This window comes from Topomyia yanbarensis, chromosome 2, assembly GCF_030247195.1.
Source record: "Topomyia yanbarensis strain Yona2022 chromosome 2, ASM3024719v1, whole genome shotgun sequence".
Taxonomy (NCBI): domain Eukaryota; kingdom Metazoa; phylum Arthropoda; class Insecta; order Diptera; family Culicidae; genus Topomyia; species Topomyia yanbarensis.
In genome coordinates, this window is record NC_080671.1 from 416,235,499 (window position 1) to 416,258,437 (window position 22,939).

At 36.5% G+C, this 22,939-nt stretch overlaps 2 protein-coding genes across 3 annotated transcripts in view; both read right to left on the reverse strand.

Moving 5' to 3' along the window:
* LOC131685153 (enolase-phosphatase E1) overlaps positions 1 to 21,272 on the reverse strand; it is a 79,209-nt gene extending 57,937 nt beyond the window's left edge. The window contains exon 1 of the mRNA XM_058968643.1: positions 21,116 to 21,272. Within this exon, the coding sequence (XP_058824626.1) occupies positions 21,116 to 21,160 (45 nt within the window). The 5' untranslated portion in view covers positions 21,161 to 21,272. The remainder of the gene's footprint in view (positions 1 to 21,115) is intronic.
* A 59-nt stretch (positions 21,273 to 21,331) lies between these two features.
* Positions 21,332 to 22,939, reverse strand: LOC131685152 (cleavage stimulation factor subunit 1). 2 transcript variants are annotated; one of them, XM_058968639.1, is made up of 3 exons: positions 22,749 to 22,939; positions 21,494 to 22,676; positions 21,332 to 21,382 (listed from the first exon to the last, which is right to left on the reverse strand). In XM_058968639.1, exons 1-3 carry the CDS (start codon positions 22,823 to 22,825, stop codon positions 21,362 to 21,364), a joined length of 1,281 nt encoding a protein of 426 aa, XP_058824622.1. In that variant the 5' UTR covers positions 22,826 to 22,939; the 3' UTR covers positions 21,332 to 21,361. The 2 variants fall into 2 exon arrangements, with proteins under 2 accessions (XP_058824622.1, XP_058824621.1); XM_058968638.1 differs by having other exon boundaries at positions 21,332 to 22,676.

Below are 22,939 nucleotides of genomic sequence, written 5' to 3' on the forward strand. Positions count from 1 at the left end.
AAAATATTTTCTTAACTAAAATATTCATGATCAAATCTAAGGAGAATGTAATGTTTTGTGTGACGGGAAAGATGAATTGTAAGTAAAATAACTGTAAAAAATGTGGAATAACTAAGAGAATCGTAATTCTCTCGGCATGATACTGTACCTTGACGTGGTCCGGGGGCTTTTCCACCAAAGCATTATTACAGTGATTATATCACATAAACTTGGGATACGATTATTTTATTTTTAGTTTAGTTACATTGTGATCAATTTTAGTACTGAACTTGGCGACCTTTATTATCCACTGCCATGGTCAAATAATATACAATGTGGGTTTAGGGCAGAGGTGGGAAAATACCCGTTGAGTACTGGTAGGGGAATTATGGTTAAAACCGACACCTTAAGCTTAACACTTTTTCTAAGTTGCCACAAAACCAATAAAATTATAATTTTTATGCAGAATTCTTCTTCAGAAAATTCTTAACAAGACTTAATTTTTTCAGCGCTTCAAAAAATTTATTTCATTAAAAAATATTGGTTGTAAAACTTGGTAAACAAAGTGACTTTTTGTAAGCACTGCGGGTAAAACCGACACCCCATAGGGGTAAGATCGACACCCCCTTTAATTTATTTTCTCTCCACTTTATTAAAATCTTTATCTTTATTAAACATGAGATATATGCTTGATTAATAAAGTGTGAGTATGTATGATGCAAATATGTGCTTTTTATTGCTTCATCATGTAGTGAGGGGAAGAAAGTTCGAAAGCGTAGTACTATAAATAAGAGTATTTTATGCTATAGGATTATTTATTGATATGAGTATTTCCAAATAATCCTTGCGCACATCATTGCAACCTCCAGTGTCATTTTATTTCATAAGAGAAGATTTTCAAGCGTTCTACGTTCTGCTAATTGGATTCATTCACTTATAAGTGACACACACACTTCTTAGTAAAACTATCTTTTTCAGATTTGATTTTTCGGACTCTGATCATCAACGATCTATTGGAGTATACATAATATCATTGTCTCATTGTGATAAAATTCGTCTATGACAAACCAAGAGAACACTATAAATTCGGTTTGATGACCTTTTTGCAGAAATAGCAAAAGTTTCGTTAGAATCGGATAAGCAAAAATTCCAATTTTTGATTTTTAAAGAGACTTACAAGAAATAAACACAATAAAAGTATTTCTGTGTGTTTCTGCTAATACTATAGTGTTCTAATAGACTAATTGAAGTGTCACAAAGATCCCCAGTATTTTGAAATGAATCGCAACTATACACAACCATCTTAACAGGGTGTCGGTTTTACCCTAACCATAGGGTGTCGGTTTTACCCCAACAGCGCACATTTTTTTATAAAAGCAATTAAAAATATTGAATTTTTCAAACTCGTCTTCAATGCACCTAGTTGATCATAGGACAGGCCGATAATAATAGGTACTGAAAAATGGGGTGATGTGAAAAGTTTTCGTTCGGTTAAAACCTTAAAATCTACCAACGAAATTTTACATCCAGACGAGTATGAACGCTGCTGTCGAATGTTTTGTTAATTTTTATGACATTCGGCGCACTAACGTAAATCCAATTTTTCTTCAAATGCTCTAAATAAACGTACTAATAATATTGTATCATTATGAAATGAATAAAAATTTGATTTCTAGGAAAAGTTGTGGGGTGTCGGTTTTACCCACAGTGTCGGTTTTTCCCACAATTCCCCTACGGTAAACCAAATTTCCACATGTGTTTGTGTTTCCTTTACATTGTGTGCGGTCTTACCGCTGGTTATGTTTCTACGAGACACGAAAATAAAACCGAGTTTCGTTTACACAGCACCACGGTTTGGTTTCGATTTTCGTTTACCGGTGCACGAGTATGGGAAGGAAACACGAGAATAACGAAACCAAACTTCGGATGTGTTGCGGTTGTGAGTTCGGGTTGATGTTTATCGGCTAAGCTAATGCTGCTAGTATTTTTATTACGAATTCTAAACAAATTTCTTTTGGATATAATATAAGGTATCCTTTTGGTAATGAAAAAATGTCTTCAGACATCTTTCTGTTCAAATAAATTATGTTCGTTGTCATAAACGGCGTTTGTTAACTCAATATTGCGACATTTTCATAATAACTTTTCATCAGGAAGTTTGCAATATGGGTATGTTTGGTATGGAAAACTGCCCAAAAATCGAAAGTATAAGGAAATTTAATAGCCTGCGCTATTTTTAAATCTATGATAGCAGATCAAAATTTAAAATGACGGTATTGCGAATCTTTTCTAAAATTCACATCGTGACATATCAGCCATGCGCCGCCAAGCCGTGCGCCGAATTACGCGCATGTTCACTTTGCATTAGTGCAAGCGAAAAATCGATTTGACGTTTATTTTTGTTTCGTGCGCACTCATGTGTGAAACATATTGCAACAAATCGACGAAATGCTAGTTTATCTCGGTATAGACAATATATTCAAGATATTCTGTCATCTAGAATCACGCGACATGGACATTTTAAATATAAGAAATATGTCAAAAGATCGCAAATTGATGCCTGCCGTCATTTAAAATCTGAAATGGCGAGCTATATTCAATACTACTGATATTCAATAAGGTTTTAATGGTAAAAAATATCATGAAACAAGGGTATTTTTGATACCAAAAAGTTGTCCAGAAATTTAAAATTGTTATTCATCGGCAATTTCCATCCCAATACGGTGTTATATTCTCGACGATTTAGCATTTAAAAGCATGCATATTTAAATAGGAATATAATTCCAAGGAAACGAAACTTTAATTGCGTCGTAAATTAGAAATTCAAAATGGCGGAATTATATTAAAAATTATGGCCTATTCATGATGATTTAACAACTAACATGGTTACAGTATGGACATTAATGACTGAAGGTCGTTTTATATGTTTTGTTGTAATGAGAGAGACAATTTCGTGATTGGTTACAATGTGAATTTTTTTTCATTTTTTTTTTAAATTAGTAGCAGTAGATTTGAATACACACATCGACTGGTATCGCAGGAAATATTTATTCCTTAAAGAAACTTAGTTTCCAACGGCGGCCTATTCAATGATAGTATTCTTGCTATTCGTTAGTTGGTTACCGTTCTCAATAAATTAAGTTTTTTTAGTAATTGAATAATTGAGTGGTAGCTTTCTCTTAACTCGAATGTTCGCGACCAAATCTTCTAGAGGACCTCCATAATGTGTCAAAACGATGTACAGTAGCAGCAACAATAACCGAAATATGTTTTACCAGTACTCGTAAATCGTCGCTGTTTTGCTATCTTATGACAAGCGCCATTTAGCACATTTCGAGAAAAACGATGTTTAAAGTTTGAGAAAACTTGAAACTTATAAATGGTAAAAACAATTCAAAGAAGACAATTAATGCTTCAATCTATTCTGTATTAAACTCTCAAATATCACGAAGTTCAGTTGACTATGTTGCGAGTTTTCACTATAAATATAAACAAAAGTCGCACTTACACGTGTCGTAGGAGTGTATTGATGGCAAAATTTGTATGGCGTGTCATAATTGTGCATGGAAAATTTTCCATAGAAAAGAAGCATCAATTATTAACTTTTATTAATATCTTCGGCTTTATTCGGTCTAGAAACAATCGATGAGATGCATTTTGAAGGAAATTGAGCAAGCAATCTAGAAAAAATAGTAATTTTTAATTACAGTGTTGCCAAATATGGAATACTGCCAATTTAAAAGTAAAACTGCATATTTCTCGCAATACATGTATTTTTATTTTAAAAATTATTATGCCATTGTGTTCCTCAGACATTTTTACATATAAAAACATCTAAAACTTGTACATTACTTAAGCGAATCCCAAGATACAGTGATTTAAAGCAAAAAACTGACAATTTCTCATCACTTTTTTCGCTATACCTCAGTAACCAAGCAAAATTTCAAAATTCTGAAAACGCCAAACGAATTTTCAGATTAGTAATGTTGCATATCTAACTCAGTTTACCCCAAAATGGCGTTTGTCATAAGATAGCACAACAGCGACGAAATAAGGACCTAATCGTTTAACAGTGAGTTTCCCCCACTTGCGTCTGAGTTGCTTACCATATGTGAATAACACACACATACACGCAATTGCCTCTGTGCAAGGATATATGTATCAATACGATGCGCCATACAATAATGATAAGGATATATGTATACGTAATGTGACTATGTGCTCGAGATTATTTGAGAATCGCCTAACCAGCACAACCAGACATGGATTAGATTACATTGATACGATTATTGGCGATATAAATACAACAGGCCTCTTTGAATGAATCTGAAGTTATTGATTTTATTAATTTAAAGAATTTTATTGTTTTTGTTATTTCATTGACTTTGCTGATTTCATTGTTTTCATTAATTTCAATCAACATTAATATCAATTTCTATGCTCTAGACAACTTTGCCGAATCAAACATATCTACATTTCTCGATTTCATGCAATTATTCGCTAAGACAAGGTAGCGGTTTTTAGTTTGGTGTACGCCATCTTGGTTTTTAGCATTGAAACCAGAGTTAAAAATAATCGAAGCTCTTTTTTGACGGCTGACAATGAACCTCGCGGTAAATAGAAAAAATATTCATTCAACTATCCATCTTATTCATTCAGTTGAATATCGAAAAATATATTCATTTCACTAATTATCTAGGAAAATGTTTTCAAATGCCGGTAAAGCATATGAAACAACAATCATCATCGCTTACATTGTACCAGGGCTTACTTTGATGCGTTTGATTCGATGCTGCACGGTGAACGAAATCAAAACCGAATACGATGTGCATCACTCGTTTCACGTGTTGAGATTTTGGCAACCGTACCGGTGAATGTACATACCGGTTGGTTTTCTTACCCACCTGGCGCTAGGTAGACACTAAATCCAAAAAAAATGACACGCAACTTACGTGTGCGTTCGACCAATTCGTCGGGACAGATGTTCCGGTGGTACAGAAGTTCTGTTTTTTACTGATGAGGATAAAATTGAACCGAAACTTTTGTGGCTATCACCCCAATGTGGCAATATGCTTATACTCCATAAAGGAGCTAAATTGACCCCCTAATTTATGAGATTGGTGCACAAACCAACTTAAAGTTAAGTCTGATGTTTTGTGTTTCGGATTCTCCTCGTCAGTACCTAACAGTTGACTAGGCCGCTAGGTACCCTGTCAAAAAAAAATGCGGACGAACATGGTCAGGCGATTTAAAAAGTGTGACGTTTAACTCAACTCGCCTGTGCTAATTGCCCCTAGGAACAAATGCAATTTGCGAATGCGATTTAAAGGCAATTTCAATACTTAGACAAATTTTCTGGCGGCTGAAATGGACTTGGTTGTTTTTTGCGTTTTTCAAACATGGCGGTTCATGTTTGGCTTAAGATTAAAATTGTTTTTTGAACAATTGGTGTGTTCTCACTTGTATTTTGTTTGTCTAGTGCACTTCATTTAGCCAACGAATGTATAAAATTGTGGAGTCGTGTGTAAGTATAGTAGAACAAGATCTCTGACATAAAGTCTTAATGAACGTCAGATTGTGATAAGTTTTAGTGTGCAATACCAACTTCACCTTTGATTCTTCCTATAAGTTGGTGGTGATTACGTAGTATACTGGTAAGTATATGTGAGTAGATAATGAATCCGAAAATAAGTATTATTTTTAATTTTCATATTAGGCAATTAAGAGCGATTAAGTAGCACGTTCCGTGGGCGATTTAGGGGCGATTTAAGGGCAGGCTGGGCTGCAAAAAAATGACGGCGGCAAATCGCCCAAATGTTGCATTTGAAATAGCCCCCTAATTGCCAGCAATTTGCTGGCAAATTGAAGAGCAATTAGCGCATCCGAGTTGGCAAACAGCCCCCCGTTAGCCAGCAACTTGCCCTTTTTGACTTGGTAGACACTAAGTTGGTTTGTGCACCAATTGCATAGATTCAAATAGATTCAAAGAAGTGCTTATGTTTGAAAGAAGGAATCAATGCAAATGTTCGAGTAAATCGGGTATGCGAATGAACAACTGGCTTGCTTGCGAAGAGCTGCCGCTTACGGCAGCTCATCCTCGGCAGTTTCTTGACCTAGGTAATGCACAAAGTTTTGGTTTCACCACATAACCTTATTTACATAATACTGAACACTGTTTCATTTCGGAACATCTGTCCTGACCAATCGCTCGAACGCACACGTAAGTGGGGGACCATCCATAAATGACGTAGCATTATATGGGGGGGGGGGAGCTATGCATTTTGTGATGATGTGTGACGACAGGGGGTAGGGGGTCATGTCATGCTACGAAGCTTTTTTTAAAGGGGAATAGGGGTTGACCTGATGTCACGACAACCTTACCCGTTTCATCTAACTAACATCGTTTTTTATATTTTTTTTAAATTGTTCACGGTGACAAGGGGGAGGGTTACCGTCAACCTACGTAATTACCGGGGGATATTTAGAGGTTTGTGATGCTACGATGGAGGAGGGGGGATGTAAAAATCACTCTAAAAATACTACGTCATTTATGGATGATCCCTAGTGATATTGTATCCAATGTGAACTTCCACGTAATCAACCATCACACGAGACAAGCTCATCATATACCTGTTCTAAAACCAAGGATTTACTACGGGAAGAGGAATCTAGGATACCTTGGACCTTTCCTTTACAACCGGATACCAGAAGATATAAAACATATTTCGAACACGCCACTATTTAAATCTAATCTTATTTTACATCTGAAATCAAATGTTTATAGATATTTATTGTAATTTTTTACGTGTGGTAGCTACCCATCGCAAGCAAAAATGTGCATCGCTCATCCCCTTCAGAGGCTCACTAGGGATGCTGAACATGTTTTGGTGTCGTTTATTGTGGTTGTGGCAAGAGTGCTTGCTCTGGTACACAATGTATCCAACCTCCAGGGGTATATCTGGAATGTATGTGACACCAATGTATGGAATCTTTTTCAATAAATATGTAAAATCTAAATTGCGTGTCATTTTTTTTGATTTAGTGTCTACCTAGCGGCCCAGTCAGCTGTTAGGTACTGACGAAGAGAATCCGAAACACAAAACGTCAGACTTAACTCTTTCACGCAAACCTGTGATCTTTTTGTCTGCCAGGTTTATTTAAGCATAAGTGTTGATTCCTTCTTTCGAGCTTTCCTTCAATCTATATCAAAATCAAAAGGAAGGCACTTGCATTGGAAATGCTTCGTACGTAAAAGTACGATCCACCCGATTGCTCGGTTTACACAAACATGTGGCACTAAATGCACTCGAAAGTAAATGGTAAATTATACTTATACTACCCGACTCTTATGTCAAATAGCCAACTACCATGTGATGTCTTATGTAAAACGATATTATGCCAAATGGATTTATGTCAAGCAGGGTAATCTTGTTTAGAAGCTAGGACAAATTTTAAAGTTTTATGTTGCACCAAATACTTGTTTTGAATACACTTTTGACATTACGCAATATTTATGTAGTCTTTCGAGATAGTGACTACGATCGAAGTTCTTATTTTGATCGTATTCATATGACGCCAATATCAGACCACCTGGTTGACGGTACCGGTTACAAAGAAAATGCCGCCAGATAATTCATAGAGAACTCCACGACGTTCCCAGTGGGTGCTGTTGGTGTTCCGCTTGGAACCGTTGGCCACCCTTTTTGTCATCGTTGCGGCTTCCGGTTTTTGGCTTGTTCGAAATCCAGATCTTTTGCCTAAAACAAACATTTCTGAAACGGTTTTATTACGTTGGCGAAAGTTGAAATGGACACTTTCAACGATCTAGATAACTTGGGGTGTGAGTAGTTCGGGTTTTTGAAAAGCGCGAATATTTTTATGAACTGTTACCAATATAAAACAAGGTTTTGTTAATTGTCAAAAGATCTAGGTTGGAGAGAATTAAAAGCCGGAAGCCGCAGCGACAACAAAAGGGGTTGCTAGCGGTTTCTAGCGGAATTCAAAACGCTCCACAGCGATGTAATACACTTCAGAGCGAATAAAGAGAAGAATAAAAACGCTCTTTGCACTTCGCATGCGAACCACTGTTCTTCTCTTTTCCAATATACCTCTTCAATTCAATACTTCATGGCTGCGCACCTCAAAGATTAGAAATAATGAGGCACCTTAGTGTGCACTTTGGTCCACGCGCACGGAAGCAGTGAAGGTACCCAAAAACATGTTAAAAACGTCCTTCCGGTCAAACTTCTGAATTGTAGATTGATTCGCCTACCTCCCAGTTTGCCAGTAAGGGGAGGCACAAAAAAGTGGCTCTTCATGGTGACATGGTGTGCGGATTTGTGAATCTTCTCGTTTCCAGTTTTAAGTTTCTTTTTGTGCGGGTGATCTGCAGGTCGCAGTGTTTTTGTGCTGCTCTTTTTTCATCAGTGTATTTAGTTTTTGGGGCACAATTTTGACATTAAAAATGTCTTACTCCACTATCTGGAGCTAGGTGTCATTCTAAAATCTAAACTATCTCCCATGTAACGAAACTATGTAAGGTTTGCACGCTTATAACTCCGATATTACTAGATGGATTTTAATCATTCATACACCAACCGATTCAGAAACACCTAACTTAAATATTGGTAATAATTTAATATCTCCCCAATAAAAGTAGACTTTTGGAAATTGGTAAAATTAAAAAGTTCACGAAAAACGGGAAAATTACCATTCGTGAGGCAGATTTCTCAGACACAGCCATCAATAGAGGGCAGCTTAGTTGCTCAATGAAACACGAAAAGTCATAAATAGAAGCAACACATGTCCGTTTAAATCAGTTGTTGCTCTTATCCCATACGAACAACATCGTCTCCGGGCGATGCAATAAGCGCTATCGATTTTCGGTAACGTTGGCATTCGCATACACTCGCACATAAGTGACCAAACCATATACGGTTAGTTTATAAATAGAGGTGACGCGTACCCGTTTGAATCAGTTTTCGTTCTTATGTCGAACGGGGAAGACCATGGCTGCAGTGTCTGGGCACTACACTAAGCGGTAGACGCTATGCATTTTCGGCAGCGGTGGCCGTGTGCGGATTTTTCGGGTACCAGCACGGTGTCACAGAATGATTTGCAAAGTGGGTGGGTGGGGTGGTTTGGATTTAATTCAATGCGGTGTGTGCTGCTTAAGAGTGTTGCGTTTGAAAAAAAAAATATTTATTTTTATGCATGCGTGTGCGTTGTAACTTGTTAATCCATGTTTACGGCGCTTTGTAGCTGCGTAGGGTAAAGAGCCTATTGGTTTTCATGTTTCATATTTCGGTTTTATATTTTTTAAGAGTAAGGCATCTGACAACGTGCTTCTGTAGTTATTGCACTGTTTAGCAGCGTAGTATTTTATATAGGAGAGTACACTCATGTTTTTTACGCGGATTTTGAAATTTGCGCGGTTTTCATTAATGCGTTTTTTTAAATTTACCCGGTTTTCATTTACACGGCCTGTATCCCCTGCGTGAAAAATCTGAGTGTAATTGCATCGGAAACAATCACATTCCCAGCAGAACTTTTTGTTTTTTTAATTTCAAACACTTTTGTTTCGTACTGCACACAACGGAAAATTTTAAAACAGAACTTACCGTCCCAGCAGCAGTTTAAGCGGGTGTTCTTTTTCGATTCAAATTCAAGCCATGTCTTAAGCGTTACTGGACTTAAAATTGTTTTCCCTGTTTATCCAGTCAGAATATCTGTCTGTTTTAAAGTATACAACAAATAGAACGGTTGGGTATACTAATTTAAATTTTAAAATAAATCTGTTTTAAATTATGAAACAAACCGCTGTACTGAAGATATAATTATGTCAGTCCTATTACCACATAAAACACCTATATAACATAAAACGCTGCAGAATTGGTTTAATAATACAATGTTTACACTACAGAGTTATAACACGTTTTAATAATTAGCAACAAGAAAAATGTCACCAAGATAGCATAAAAACCCGTTTTAACTGGTAGTGCGAACGTTGTATAACAATGTAATTTATCAAATAATTTCATTTGTTCAACCACTAATCGATCAAGAAATACTTAACCTTAAGATTGTTTACTTAAGTTCATTAGTACATTATTGAAAATTTAAATGGAAAATGAAATTTCATATTTCATGGAGAATCTGTATATTTCCGTTGGCGGGCGTGGGCTTCCTCATCACAGCTCTCAATATGGAACTTTTCTTTTGAATATATTTTCTGGACAGACCAGCCTATTTTTACTAGATGGATCAGCCAAATAATGCCAATCACCTAGTGAGATACTTGATTAATTAATAGATTACCGTTAAAAGACCTTCAATAAATTATGTTTTGATGGGGAGGGTATATAGCAAATTGTAACATATGAAAACAGGCGAGTGAACAAGAACGTGAGTCGATATGTGTGATAGATAAAATTAATTTTCACGCTCTTGAAAAAAGCTACATTTTTTATTGTCACCGTGGTCGTGTCCTGTACACAACCCTTTAATTTTTTTTTTCTTTTCTCGCTTTGGCGCAGATCTGTTGATCCATGACAGCCAAGTTTTGTTTTTGTCAAATGACGGGTCTTTAACCCTTAAATGTACTAATTTAATAACGGGATCTTTGAAAAAGCTTTTGAATCCACAGTCGGGATATGTATGAAGAAAAACTGTACCGAATATCGCAAAATATTGCCGGATACAATTTTATGAATAATTGAGTCTCAAACACTGACTTTCGTTTCTCTTGTGAACTTTGCTATTTGTTTTATATATTGTTCATCATTCTCAGCTAGAATTGTAGTTATTTCCCGTTTATTATGTAATATAGGATATTGGGTTCTTTGAGTGGAGTATTTAGTACAGTCATGTAAAATATGAAATAAAGCCGTGTGGTGTCCGGCGGGCTGAAATCTTTTTGCACTATTTCAACCAAGAATAGAACCTCTGGGAACTGCTCCCATGTCGTAAGAGGCGACTAACAACATGCTAGGAGTTCCTAGGCCGACGTTTTGCTCCGTACCGAAGACTTAATCTGGACGGACCTTAAGGTTTTCCATATTACCCTCTTTCCAGTCTGTATTTAGTGAATCACTGACATATACTCACCTTTTCTGATTCGCCTTTCTTGATTGTGTACCAACGTTTTAAGTTTCTTCTGGCGGTTGTATATTAGCCGTAAATGACGAAATCTAATTCTACACTAAGTAACAGAATATATTAATATACCGGCACTTCCACGCCAAGGTTTAACTTCCAAAGCTTTGGTTTAAAAACCGTTTTTAAAAAATGGAAACTTTCATGTAGGAAATTTATTGAATTGGCCTAAGATGGAGCTGTCGAATTTCACAAAAAGCTTTTTATGTTGCAAGTGATCTGTAGTTGTGTTAAATTAGGTATTTTTCTATTATATTTGGAACCGTCTACCGACAAATCTACATTTACGAATACCTCCAAAAGTGACTCCTTGAGGTCTCATGAAGGCCTGACACTAGCTTTATGATACTTTTGCTTTTCTAAACAGTAATAAAAATCTCAACATTCAAGAACTTCACTTTGTCAGAAAATGTAGGGCCATCGGAATCTAAAACTTCGTAAAATCGCACTCCTGGTCCTTTTTTCAGTGCAGTACTCTACGTCACTCGTTCAAATTTGCACCGCTCTTATGGTAGTCGGTATTTGCTAGTATTACTGTTCTCCCATCCATTCTGGTAGTCAAACGGTGGGATAGCAAAATTCTTACAAGTTTCCTATCTCATGCCTCCACGCGAGTCTAAGTCTATTGATGACATTTGGTCCTTAGACCGCAGAATGAGAGGGTGCGAACAGAATGAGAGGGTGCGAACAGATCTAGTCGAGAAAACATTGCCGTAAAATGAATAGTTGATCGGAAATTAGCCCCAATACGACTAATCTGACTAGTATCTATGAACACGGGTCAATACGTATTGAAAATTCGCCGCGTCTGTTTTTATGAACCTAATTTAAAGCTCCGTTATTGCTAACAAGCCCGTGCATCAGGTTAACAATCCTTTATATTTCCCTTCAGTGTTCGGTATTATCGCTCGTATACTTGTATTCCACAAACAATCCGATATGGAAAATAAGAAATACTTTCCTTGATTTATAACATCTCTCGCTATTTTTGCCTGTATAATGTGTTATCACTCGGTAGTTTTCAAGCCAATAAATATAGCGTAGAGAAGAAGTAGCGAATTCTGTCCAAATACTGTTGCAATAAATAGTGATCCGGCCCATTACGCGGATAAGATTAGCTTTTCTAGGCAATACTCCCACGGTCGGCCGTGTGGCGTTCAAATTGCTTTTGTTTAGGGAACATAGTATACTCTCGGTAGCCGGCTGCCCAGAGTTTAAAAATAACCAAAAACTAAACAAGATCATCTCTTTTTCGAGTGATCGTGCACTCGAAGACTAACTAAACAACTACCTAATAAAACATGCTTTACAGGTCGCATCGTTTGCTTGGAGCGAATCCTAGACCTGATACCCTTCCAAACCACCAACTCCGCGACACCTATGGAAGAGTCTGATGAATCGTCGTCCTTCCGTTAAGTAGGTGGAGCATCAACACTTCCCGTCTACCTTATCCTTTATCCTTCCCCGTGAACGATGGAGATGGGGGCGGCCGGCAATGATGGCTATCATGCTGTTGAGGTTTTAATATGGGTCGGATTGGTATGAATTCCTACTGACCACTTCCTAAGCAACTCTTATTAGATAATCAGCAGTCAAACATGATGAAGTCAGTGTGCAATCCGCCAAAATCATCGTCACAACGCAACGCAACGCAACAACGCAGTCATGTAAAATATGAAATATATCCTCTATAACATTGCATTGGTCGCATCTATCGCTGTTTATCAATCCCCATCTAAAAAGTCTCTCTTTAGTCGCTAAATGACCTGATCGTAGTCTGGATATCGATACGGTTTGGTCGAGTGGTAGTTTTATGTTATGAAACCATGGTTTCAATTGAAGTGTTGGTAAAATTTTGTAATGAAATGTTCCTTTTTCTTCAGAGATAATTCTGTATCGTTCGTTCCATAAGCAGAGTGTTTCATTCTTAAGACTGAGTATTGAGTCATCTTTGGTCAGAGAAAAGTCGTCGATTTGAGTTCTTATCGTTCCTAATTTTGCTGCATGATCCGCTCTGTCATTGCCATTGAGATTGATATGTCCTGGGATCCATTGGATGGTTAGAGATTTTATTTGTGAATCATTGACTTTTTTGTGTATACTACAAATTAGATAATTTTCATTAGTTATAGTGTTAGCTATTAATTTAGTTGCGCTTTGGCTGTCGGTGAAAATTACGGCTATTTCAATGCTTTTTGATATTATATAGTCAATTGCTTTGAGAATTGCTACTATCTCCGCATTCATTATCGTAAATTGGGTTTTTAACCTACCACTGTATGAAAATGGTTCTAATTGGTCGTACATCCCATAGCCTGTTCTGCCATTTATTTTTGAGCCATCTGTATATATCTTATAATGATTCGGGTAATCTGTTCTTATCTTGTTTAAAACTATTTGTCTTTGGGTTCCTTTTGAGCAATTTGTTTTAGATAGTTGTTCTATTTCAGAGTGAATGTGAAGTTTATTAGAATGTTCAAATTTTATTGCCTGAGCTATTTGTAATATATGAAAGTTGTTAAGATTAGCTGTTTTTTCTAGATATGACGAGTTTTTGGGTAAGTTATCTGTTTGAATTAATTTGTTTAAAATTGGTATTATTGGACTGTTTTGGTAATATATTGCTTTAACTATTTCCTTGTAAGTTAAATATTCGGCTCTATCCCTTAGGGGGAATTCTCCTGATTCTGCTAGAATAACATAGTTTGGAGTGGATTTAAGGTATCTCATAGATATTCTTATAGCTAGATGTTGTATTGTTTCTAGTTTCGCAAAAGCTGTTTTTGACGCTGACGCTACAATTGTCAATCCATAGTCTATGTGTGGCTGGACAATTGCTTTAGCGATTCGTAACATTGTGGACGGGTGAGCACCATTTTTTCGTCTGGCTATCATTTTGAGTAAGTTGATTTTCCGTTTTGCTTTTATAACTGTAGACTCTATATGTTTGTTAAAATTTAGTTTGTGGTCGATATATATTCCTAGAATTTTATGAAATGCTTTAGATTCTATGGGTTGGTTATTAATTACTATGTTTGATATAGGGTGAAATTTATGGGTTAATATTATTGTTGCACATTTATCAGGATTTATTATCATGCCTATGTTATTGAGAAAGAGTGTTATATCTACTAAGAATTCATTCATTTTTTCCGTTGCTATGTTAAGATTTTTTGCCTTCACCAGTACAGTGAAATCATCAGCGAATTGAAAGAGTACTTTATCTTTTCCTGCCAGATTGTGTATTTTCATTGTATAAATGTTAAATAATATTGGTGATAGTGGACATCCTTGTGGTATTCCGTTGTTCGTCGTACGTTTTATTTCGGTCGCGTCGTTCATCTTTAAAACCACATTTCGTTTTTTTAAATATTGATATATCCAGTTCATTATTACGGCAAGTATGTTTGCTTCATCTAAAGTTTTCATCAATGTGTTTAAATTAACATTGTCGAATGCTTTGGTTAGGTCCAGAAATGTCGCTACTACTACTTCATTTTCTCGTTTTGCTTCGTGCACATGTGATAATAATGCATTAACGCAGTTTATTGCTGAAGTTTTTTTCTTGAATCCAAATGAATATGTTGGTATTAATTTATTCGTATCAATGTATTCTGTTAGGTGTCGTTTTACAATGAAGTTAATAAGTTTTAATATAACACATATCATGGCAAGGGGTCTATATGAGCCTACATTGTTGGGATCCTTCGTTGGTTTTAAGATTGGAACTATTCGTTGGTCTCTCCACTCGTTTGGAATTTTACCAGAGTTTACTACTTCATTAAGAATCTCAACTATTTTAATTATTATTGGTGGTCTGCAATTTTTAAGAAAGTAAAAAGAAATTCCATCTATTCCAGGGGAGGATGTGTCTTTCTTTGAGTGTATTATTTTGTATATTTCGGCAAAATCTATGTGTAGCTGTTCATTTGTGTCTATAAGTGTGTAGTTTCTTACAGTCTGAATTTGTGGGAAGTTATTTTCAATGAATTGATTGGCGAGATTTTTGTCATTTAATATATGTATGTTGTTCTTAGATGGAAATCCGTCACTTATTCTTTTGATTGTATCCCATATTTGTTTTGTTGTAGTATCTGGATTGATGGTATCTATTAAGTTATTCCAATCTTTTCTAGAGGCTTTGCGTATCATCTGTTTTAATTTAGCTTTTGATTTTTTGAATTTGATTAAATTTTCGTATGTTTGATTTCTGAAGTATTCTATGAGCTGCTTATTTTTTAGTTTTAGTTGTTGATCAATTTCATTGTTCCACCAGTATTTCGGTGTGTGTTTGTGATTTGTTAATGTATATTTTGAGTTGTCTATGTGCTCTTTTATTATTGGTATTAATTCGTGTGGGTCTTGTATTGATGTGGGTTCTATGTCATTTATTTTTTTTATTGCTTTCCTTTTGCTTATATATTCTCTTTTTGTAAATATTTCTTTTGCTGTATTTTGGATTTCAATCATGATTATTTTATGATTACTAGTTATTTCATCTTGTAGTACAGTCCAGTCTATTTTATGTGCTATATTAGAAGTGGCTAAGGTTAGGTCTATTGAAGATGGGGTAGTACCAGGGGGTTTAATTAAGGTTGAGGATCCATCATTCAAGATGATAAAATCAGTATTTTGTATAATATTTTCTAGTAATTCTCCTCTTGCGCAAGTATTTTGTAATGGGTTCCATATGCGGTGATGTGCGTTAAAATCTCCTCCTAAAATTGTTTGTAGGTTACTTCTTTCTATTATATTAATAAGTTTTGTTAGCGGGTCTTTAATATCACTGTTTCTGATTGGTAATGGTGGTATATATATAGATACTATTAACATCTGCGGGAAAGTATTAATTGTTTTGATGGCTATTGTTTCTAATGGATTTAAGTTTGGTAGTGGGAAATCGTCATATTGTATATCATTTTTTATTAGTAAGCCTACTCCTCCGTATCCATTAGGTCGAAGTGATTTAAGAAATTTATATCCTGGGAATTTGTAATCTTCTTGTGGTTTCATCCATATTTCTTGTAGTAGTGCAATGTCTATATTGTTGGTTGATAGGAAGTGTTTTAGTATTTTTCTGGTATCAATTGGTCTTATGCTGGTTATATTGTGTTGTACGATTTTCATATTTCTGTACTTATCCATTTTCAGGTAGATTCGTGGGCTTTTTCTTATCTATTTTTACCTCCGTTTCCAATATTGTTTTGATTTGGTCACTGATGTTGATCAATAAAATGCCCGAGTCTATGGAATCTTTACGGTTCTTGTGTTGTTGGCTGTGTTTAATGATAGAGTCTTGAATTGTTTTGATTTTTTTGAATATTGTTTCGAGGTTTAGCTGTTTCAGTAATTCTGTTTTGACCTGCTCTACTATTTTCTCTATGTCAGCTAAATGTAAGTTAGTTTTTTTGGGTTCATTTGGCAAAGTTTGATTTGTATTATTTAGTTTTTCGTTAGATGTGGATGAATTACTTGTAAGTGGAGGAAAGTCTTGGAGTGAGTGGATTCTGTGTTGGACAGATTGTGGTTTTGGTAGTCTTCTAACTGCTTCTGGGAATGTGAGTTTTTCAGAAGCCATCAAATAACGGATTTTGTCTTGTCGATTCCTTTCTGGACAGTTTTTGTCAGTCGCTTTGTGTTGCTCATTACAGTGTATGCATTGTGATTGTAAGTTGCAATCTTTACCATCATGTTCTAAACTACAATTGATACATCGTGGCTTTGCGCTTTTGCAAGCGGTCGCCCTATGTCCATATCTACAGCATTTGAAACATATTCTTAGGGGAAACATGTAGAAGTCTACTTTAGCATTTACTCCAAATATTGACACTTGTTTGGGAAGTTCTGGACCCTTGACAAATATTTTTATGGTAAATGTAGGAATAAGTTTGTGGTCTACCATTCTATTTATTCGTTCAATTTTTATTATTTCTTTGTTTCCTGCGTGCATGTTTTCTAAAATCTCTGTGTCTGTTAGTGTCGGTGGAACATTTCTCACTACCCCTATTGTCTGTTTCATCATGTTTGGAACGTAAATGTGGAGATTAAATTCTTCCTTTAAAATCTTTGAGTTGATTAGTATTTCAGCTTGTCTTGGTCTATTAAATGTGATCCGGAATCTTCCCTGCCCTGCGAATTTCAGTTCTTTATAGTCTTTAATACCAACGTTGTGGAGTATCTTGGCAATTTCCATTGGGTGTATCGGTTTTGTAATGTTGTTAGAATCTTGTCCTTTTTGTCTTTCAATAAAAAATATGGTGTCAGTAGTGTTTTTGATCCATTCACTTTTCGTACTATTTTGATTACCTTTTTCTGTTTGTGACGTTGATGGTATTGGAATTGTATTTTGTTTGTCCGGTTTATTATATTGGTTATTTATTTGCATGGAATGTCTCAATTTGGGTGTTATTGATGTCATTGTCTGTCGGTAAGTCGACCGCCATTTCCCCTTCAGCGTCCAAATTTCTTGTTTCGTCAAAAGTCTTTCCCTTTCTTCGTGTCATCTCCTTACTTCGTTTAGCTGATCTTGAATCTGTCTCAGTATCCTCTATTCTTCGCCTGGTTCCATATCGATCTTCTTCCTCAATCTTACCTGTTGGATGTGAGAACACTACTTCTTTCAGCAGGTTCCCAAATCCTTTGAATCCGTCTTCATCACTACTCATACACTATTTCACTTTTTACTAGACTGTACTATCTTCTTATCTTAGATTAAATAAGTATATTTCATAAAAGTTCAAAGAGAAACGCAATTCAATGGAGAAAAATATTTAAAAAAAAACGCTTCAATTCGATTCAGTCCGTCCCAAACCACTCCCAGGAACTGTTAAATTAAAGAGTTTTCAAAGCTCTACTTAAAACGCGGAATAAAAATCAAATTTTCAAAACTTAACTTTCACTTCACTTCTTTCTGCTTGAAAAGTTGGCGCGAGAATGTTTGGGGCACAATGTGTGATAACAAATAACAAGCATGACGCTCCGATGTCACAAACAGGCGGGAAGTGTCATTGGAGTTCTTTATGAAATATACAATTCGGAAGGCTTTCTGTATCTGTGGCTTGGAAGGCGGAATTTGCGTTGTAACCGGGACCGTCAACCAGAACCGTCTTCAATCATTTCGCCATTATATGGATACAATAAATGGAACGCATCAAATAAGAAGCTTTGATCCGAATCACAATTTCTAAAACCTGAAAAATAAACATTGCTAACTTCAAAAAGGTATCAAAACAAAGTTTCAAAAGTTAAACTCAAAATGATAACTCATGTTTAAAAGAAGTTGATTTGTTTTATAAAATGTATTCATATTACAAACCATCAATACCAACAGTGCAACATAATACTTGGAGAATTAGACCAACTTTTGAGCAAGACTACCCAGGTAACCAACAAGCATTAGTGTATGCAGTAAAATAGCGTAAAATTTGCATTTCGCATGCTTCTTGCAGTACGATAGCAATCGTTATGCATAACTGTTGTTAATCAGCATTAAAAAAAACTGGTTAAAAACTTCTTGCCAGCGAGCAGCATTCTGAATGCACAACAGCAGTAAAAAAGCATTTTCATGGCACAGCAGTAATGTATCCGTATATGTTCCCAAAAGCGATTTTTAAATAGCATTTAAAAAGACTTAACTGCTTATCAAGTAGCCGTTAAGACGCATTCAGCGTGCTTATTGGTTACCTGGGTATTTTGGCACATCACCTGACATACTACATTATTTAGTAGTAGGCCATTTGACATAGCAGTCGTGTAGTATAAGCACAAACTAACATACATAACACTATGATGAATTCCTTAAAAAATATCGTTCCACCAATTTAGCCAAAACACTAGCTACATCTTTTATACACGGTTCCAACTACTCATTTACAATTTAGTTAAACCTCAGGCCCAGGAACAATTAGTATATCCCCCGTATACTTCCGCATATATCAGTGACGCCATAATCGCAAATGCGATAACAGTCCCTACTAAAAATATATTCAATTCAAAATGACCGGTAACATTGGCGAATAATTGTTGTCGAGTATTATGTCTGTAACTCTGTGTGGTATAAGTACCATTTGGTGTAAGGTATAAAAATACTTTCGAATATATTTAGTGCAACATGTTTGAATAAACCAAGTCAACGGATGAATCGTACATTTGCGTACGAATCATTCCCAATACAAAAGAAAGATAAATGGTCTAAAAACCCACCACACCATTTGTCAAAATATGCATTCATTTCGATTTTAAAAATAGATTCAACGGAAGCTCGAAAGAAGGAATCAACACCTATGTTTGCATAAACCGGGCAGACGAAAAGATCACAAGTTTGCGTGCACGAGTTACTCGGCATATAAACTAAAAGAACTGCTCATATTTGAAGAAGGAACCAAGTCCTATATGTTCGAGTAAACCGGTTAAACAAGAGGATTACAGGGTTGCTTGCGAGAGGCCGCCGCATTGAATGGCACGTCCTCAGCAGCTTAACGCCGTATTAGTTCCTTGAATTAGGTATGCCCAAACCTTTGGTTTTACCACAAAAAATAAATAAAAATATTAACTTTTCTGGGGAATGGGACATTCAGGGAAATGGCTTTCTGGGAAATAGGGCATTCTGGAGAATGGTTTCTAGGGAATAGTACATTCTAGGAAATGTCTTTTTGAGGAATGGAATTCTGGGGTGTGGCTTGCTTGGAAATGGTTTTTGGGGAGAATGGTATACAACCGATAAATGCTTCACACAAAGAAACAATTTATGCAGCTTTTCCAGATGAAAAATCTGAATTATTAAAATGGTGATGTTTACTATTTTGATTTACTAGATATGAACAAAACACGCACCATTTCATAGGAAATTTTCTCACATTTTCAATGGATTAAAAATCTTTTAAAATCCAACTTTACAAATACTGTTTGAGTTAGAGGTTTTTATAGACAAACAGGTTATTTACGGGAAACGTTTAATAACTCTGTAACGGCGGAGATTTGAGGGTATGTGTAGAACGATTTTTTTTCCAAATATGATCCTCTATCACCCCTAGAGAGGAGCTTTACTATTAAAGAAACACCCTGTATAATACCTTACCTTATTTTGAAAACTTGTGTGAGTGAACTAGAATTATCGGAAAAAGCTCACATTTGGCATATTGTTTGAGGAGTTTATTATCATTTGAATTAGCAGTGTTCACAAAAAAAGTTCAAAAAATTTACCGGTCAGATGGACCTGCCAGTCGAAGACCACAGGCACAACACCTAGCCACACCAAAAAGAATAAGCAATATTTTAATTTCATAAAACACGTGTTCCTATCCCTAAATCTGTCAAGATCTCATTTGATCATTAGACCACAAACATAAAACATCAATCATTGGCCCACCAAAACTATGCGTATTTTTCCTGCATGTCTAATACACCAGATTTCCGTCCTAGCTGTTTATATTAACACTGCACAAACACAACAGAATACAGAAGGCAACTTTTCATTTTAATACCGCCAGATGGACTTGGTTATTTACCTACTGTTCTACCATCGATGTGATGTGATAGTCGTTACGAAATATTGTTGATGCACTGTATAGAGTAGACAATCTTATAAAAGAGTATTGTCAGGTTATCGGTGCGCTTTCTGCATTAGGTATAATCATTTCGCAGATTTACAGCTTTAGTATATTTATCATATCATATGAAGACCGGAAAGTAGACAAGTAAATCCCTCATAAGGTTTAAAATACTTTCCTTACTTATATTTTCATCGAAATCTGAGAGGTTTGCCAATAAAGTAATCGATAATGCTGATTCAAATTATTTATTAACAAAAGATATTCACTTTTATAAAGTCAAACGTCATAGTAATTCAGTTGTACATTTGTTATCTAATTATAACAATGTTAAATTTCTTTCTCACATATTGTTTAAAATTCAAGTAAATGGAGTTTCTTCATGGCAATTAATTCTGTCAAAATATTGAAAAATTATACTACTAACAACTTACCTGCTGAAAACCAGCAAAAATCACTCGGTAACTTCGTAACAACATGATGTCACAGTCACTTACGAAAAACAACTGCCGGCCCTCAGAAAATGTGCAACCTTAAACCGATTTCTCTATGGCTGTATGGCGCAGGCATCTTCAAAACAATCAGGCCGCACTACGGAAGAGGAGGCCACGCATGTTTAACGACCGTAAACACCCTCGACGCAGATCGTGTTAGGTTACCATATTATTCAGTGTCTTTATTCAGTATGCTTCATGATGGACCTAATATAAAAGAGTGAAATGCGATACCAGTTAATACTAGAGATGTATAAAATTGGATTGGGCATGCAACTAGTCTCATAATTGTCTTTAGTGCGAATTGGACCGTCTCACCCAGAATCTCGCTCGGTAGTCATCCGAACAGGTCAGGAACGCCGGATGGTTCGGCGAGTGCACAATGAAACGCACTGCTCCGTTGTGTCCAAGCGACATCAGATGGCAACGGGAAGCGTTGCGTGAATTCCAGGAGCACAAGGATGTGGTCACTTCATCTGGGAAGAGAACGTAATCTTCAGTGTGATTGAATACGGCTTGCGTTTGATGCTCTTGTTTGCCAGTCGTGCCAGCACCGGTGTATGCAATCAAACAGCGACTAGTGCTCAGTTCCCACAGTTTAACCAAAGAATCCTGACCCGATGAAAGCAGGTATTTCCCATTGCGTGTGAATACAACTGAACAGATCTCCGATCCATCGTGAGCTTGAGCGAAAGTGTTGATACAGCGACCGCTAACTCCATCCCAAAGTTTAATGGAGCCATCCATACTTCCCGTAGCGTAAACTTTGGCATTCACCGAATATCTAACGCAGGAAATAGAATCAGTGTGCTGTTGAGATGGGATAGCACTGACAAAGCACTGCCCAGTTTGTACGTCGTAAACTCTGAGAACGTGATGATCGGTTCCAACGGCCATGTAGTCACCAGTCGGGTGAAACGCAAGACAACAAACTGGAGCACAATCACTCAGAACTCGGTGTGCCTTCTTGACGGAAGCTTTTGAAATATCAAACAGCTTTACCGTGTGGTCTCGAGCAGCCGAAGCTAGAATCTGATCTTTCGGGTGAAACTCCAGATACGAAACCTCATCCGTATGATCGTACAGTGTCCTGATAACCGGATGACCCTGCTGTTCGCGACCCGGTTCCTGCTCGTCCGGAGCCGATTTGGCTAACATTCTGTCCACGTCCAAAATTTTAATACTGGCATCAACACTACCAGTAGCCACCAACTGTCCATCATAACTGAAGCAACCGGCCCGGCAAGCAGCCTTGTGGGAGGTAACGTAAGCAGTTTCGTACGAAGCTGGTTCCGGTGCCATGGCACTACTTTCAATCTCAAATTCAAGATCCAACCCGGATGATACCTCATCGAAAACGTTCGGTTGCTTGTTCGAGTCGATCTGACTTGCCTGCCGGAAAATGTTGAGCAGTCGATCGGACGGTGGACAGGGCGGGTCAGCACGTACCAGTCCGGTTAATTCCACGGCCAGCTGGTGATGGCCATCGTAAAACAATTGGCTGTTGAGTAGAAACAATGATAGCGTAAAAATTTTTCGGAAGCAGAAGAGACCATTTTTCTTCACTTATTACCTTATCATCAAACGATACAGAAGCTCCCGACATTTGACAACATTTTTGGGGTCCACAAAATCCGAGTCCTTCATCATGTTGAGAGCTATGCTTTGCTTTTCGTCACGAAATTACTAAAATTATAATTTTTCAAAAACAGAACAGTAGCCGGCAGCGGTAGCAACAAATGAAAACGATCTGGAAATGCCAAA

Coding starts and splice junctions, on each gene's coding strand:
- LOC131685152 (XM_058968638.1), bottom strand. CDS start 22,825: ATGATGAAGGACTCGGATTTTGTGGACCCCAAAAATGTTGTCAAATGT. Junction 22,677..22,748: donor CTGTATCGTTTGATGATAAG/GTAATAAGTGAA, acceptor TCTACTCAACAG/CCAATTGTTTTACGATGGCC.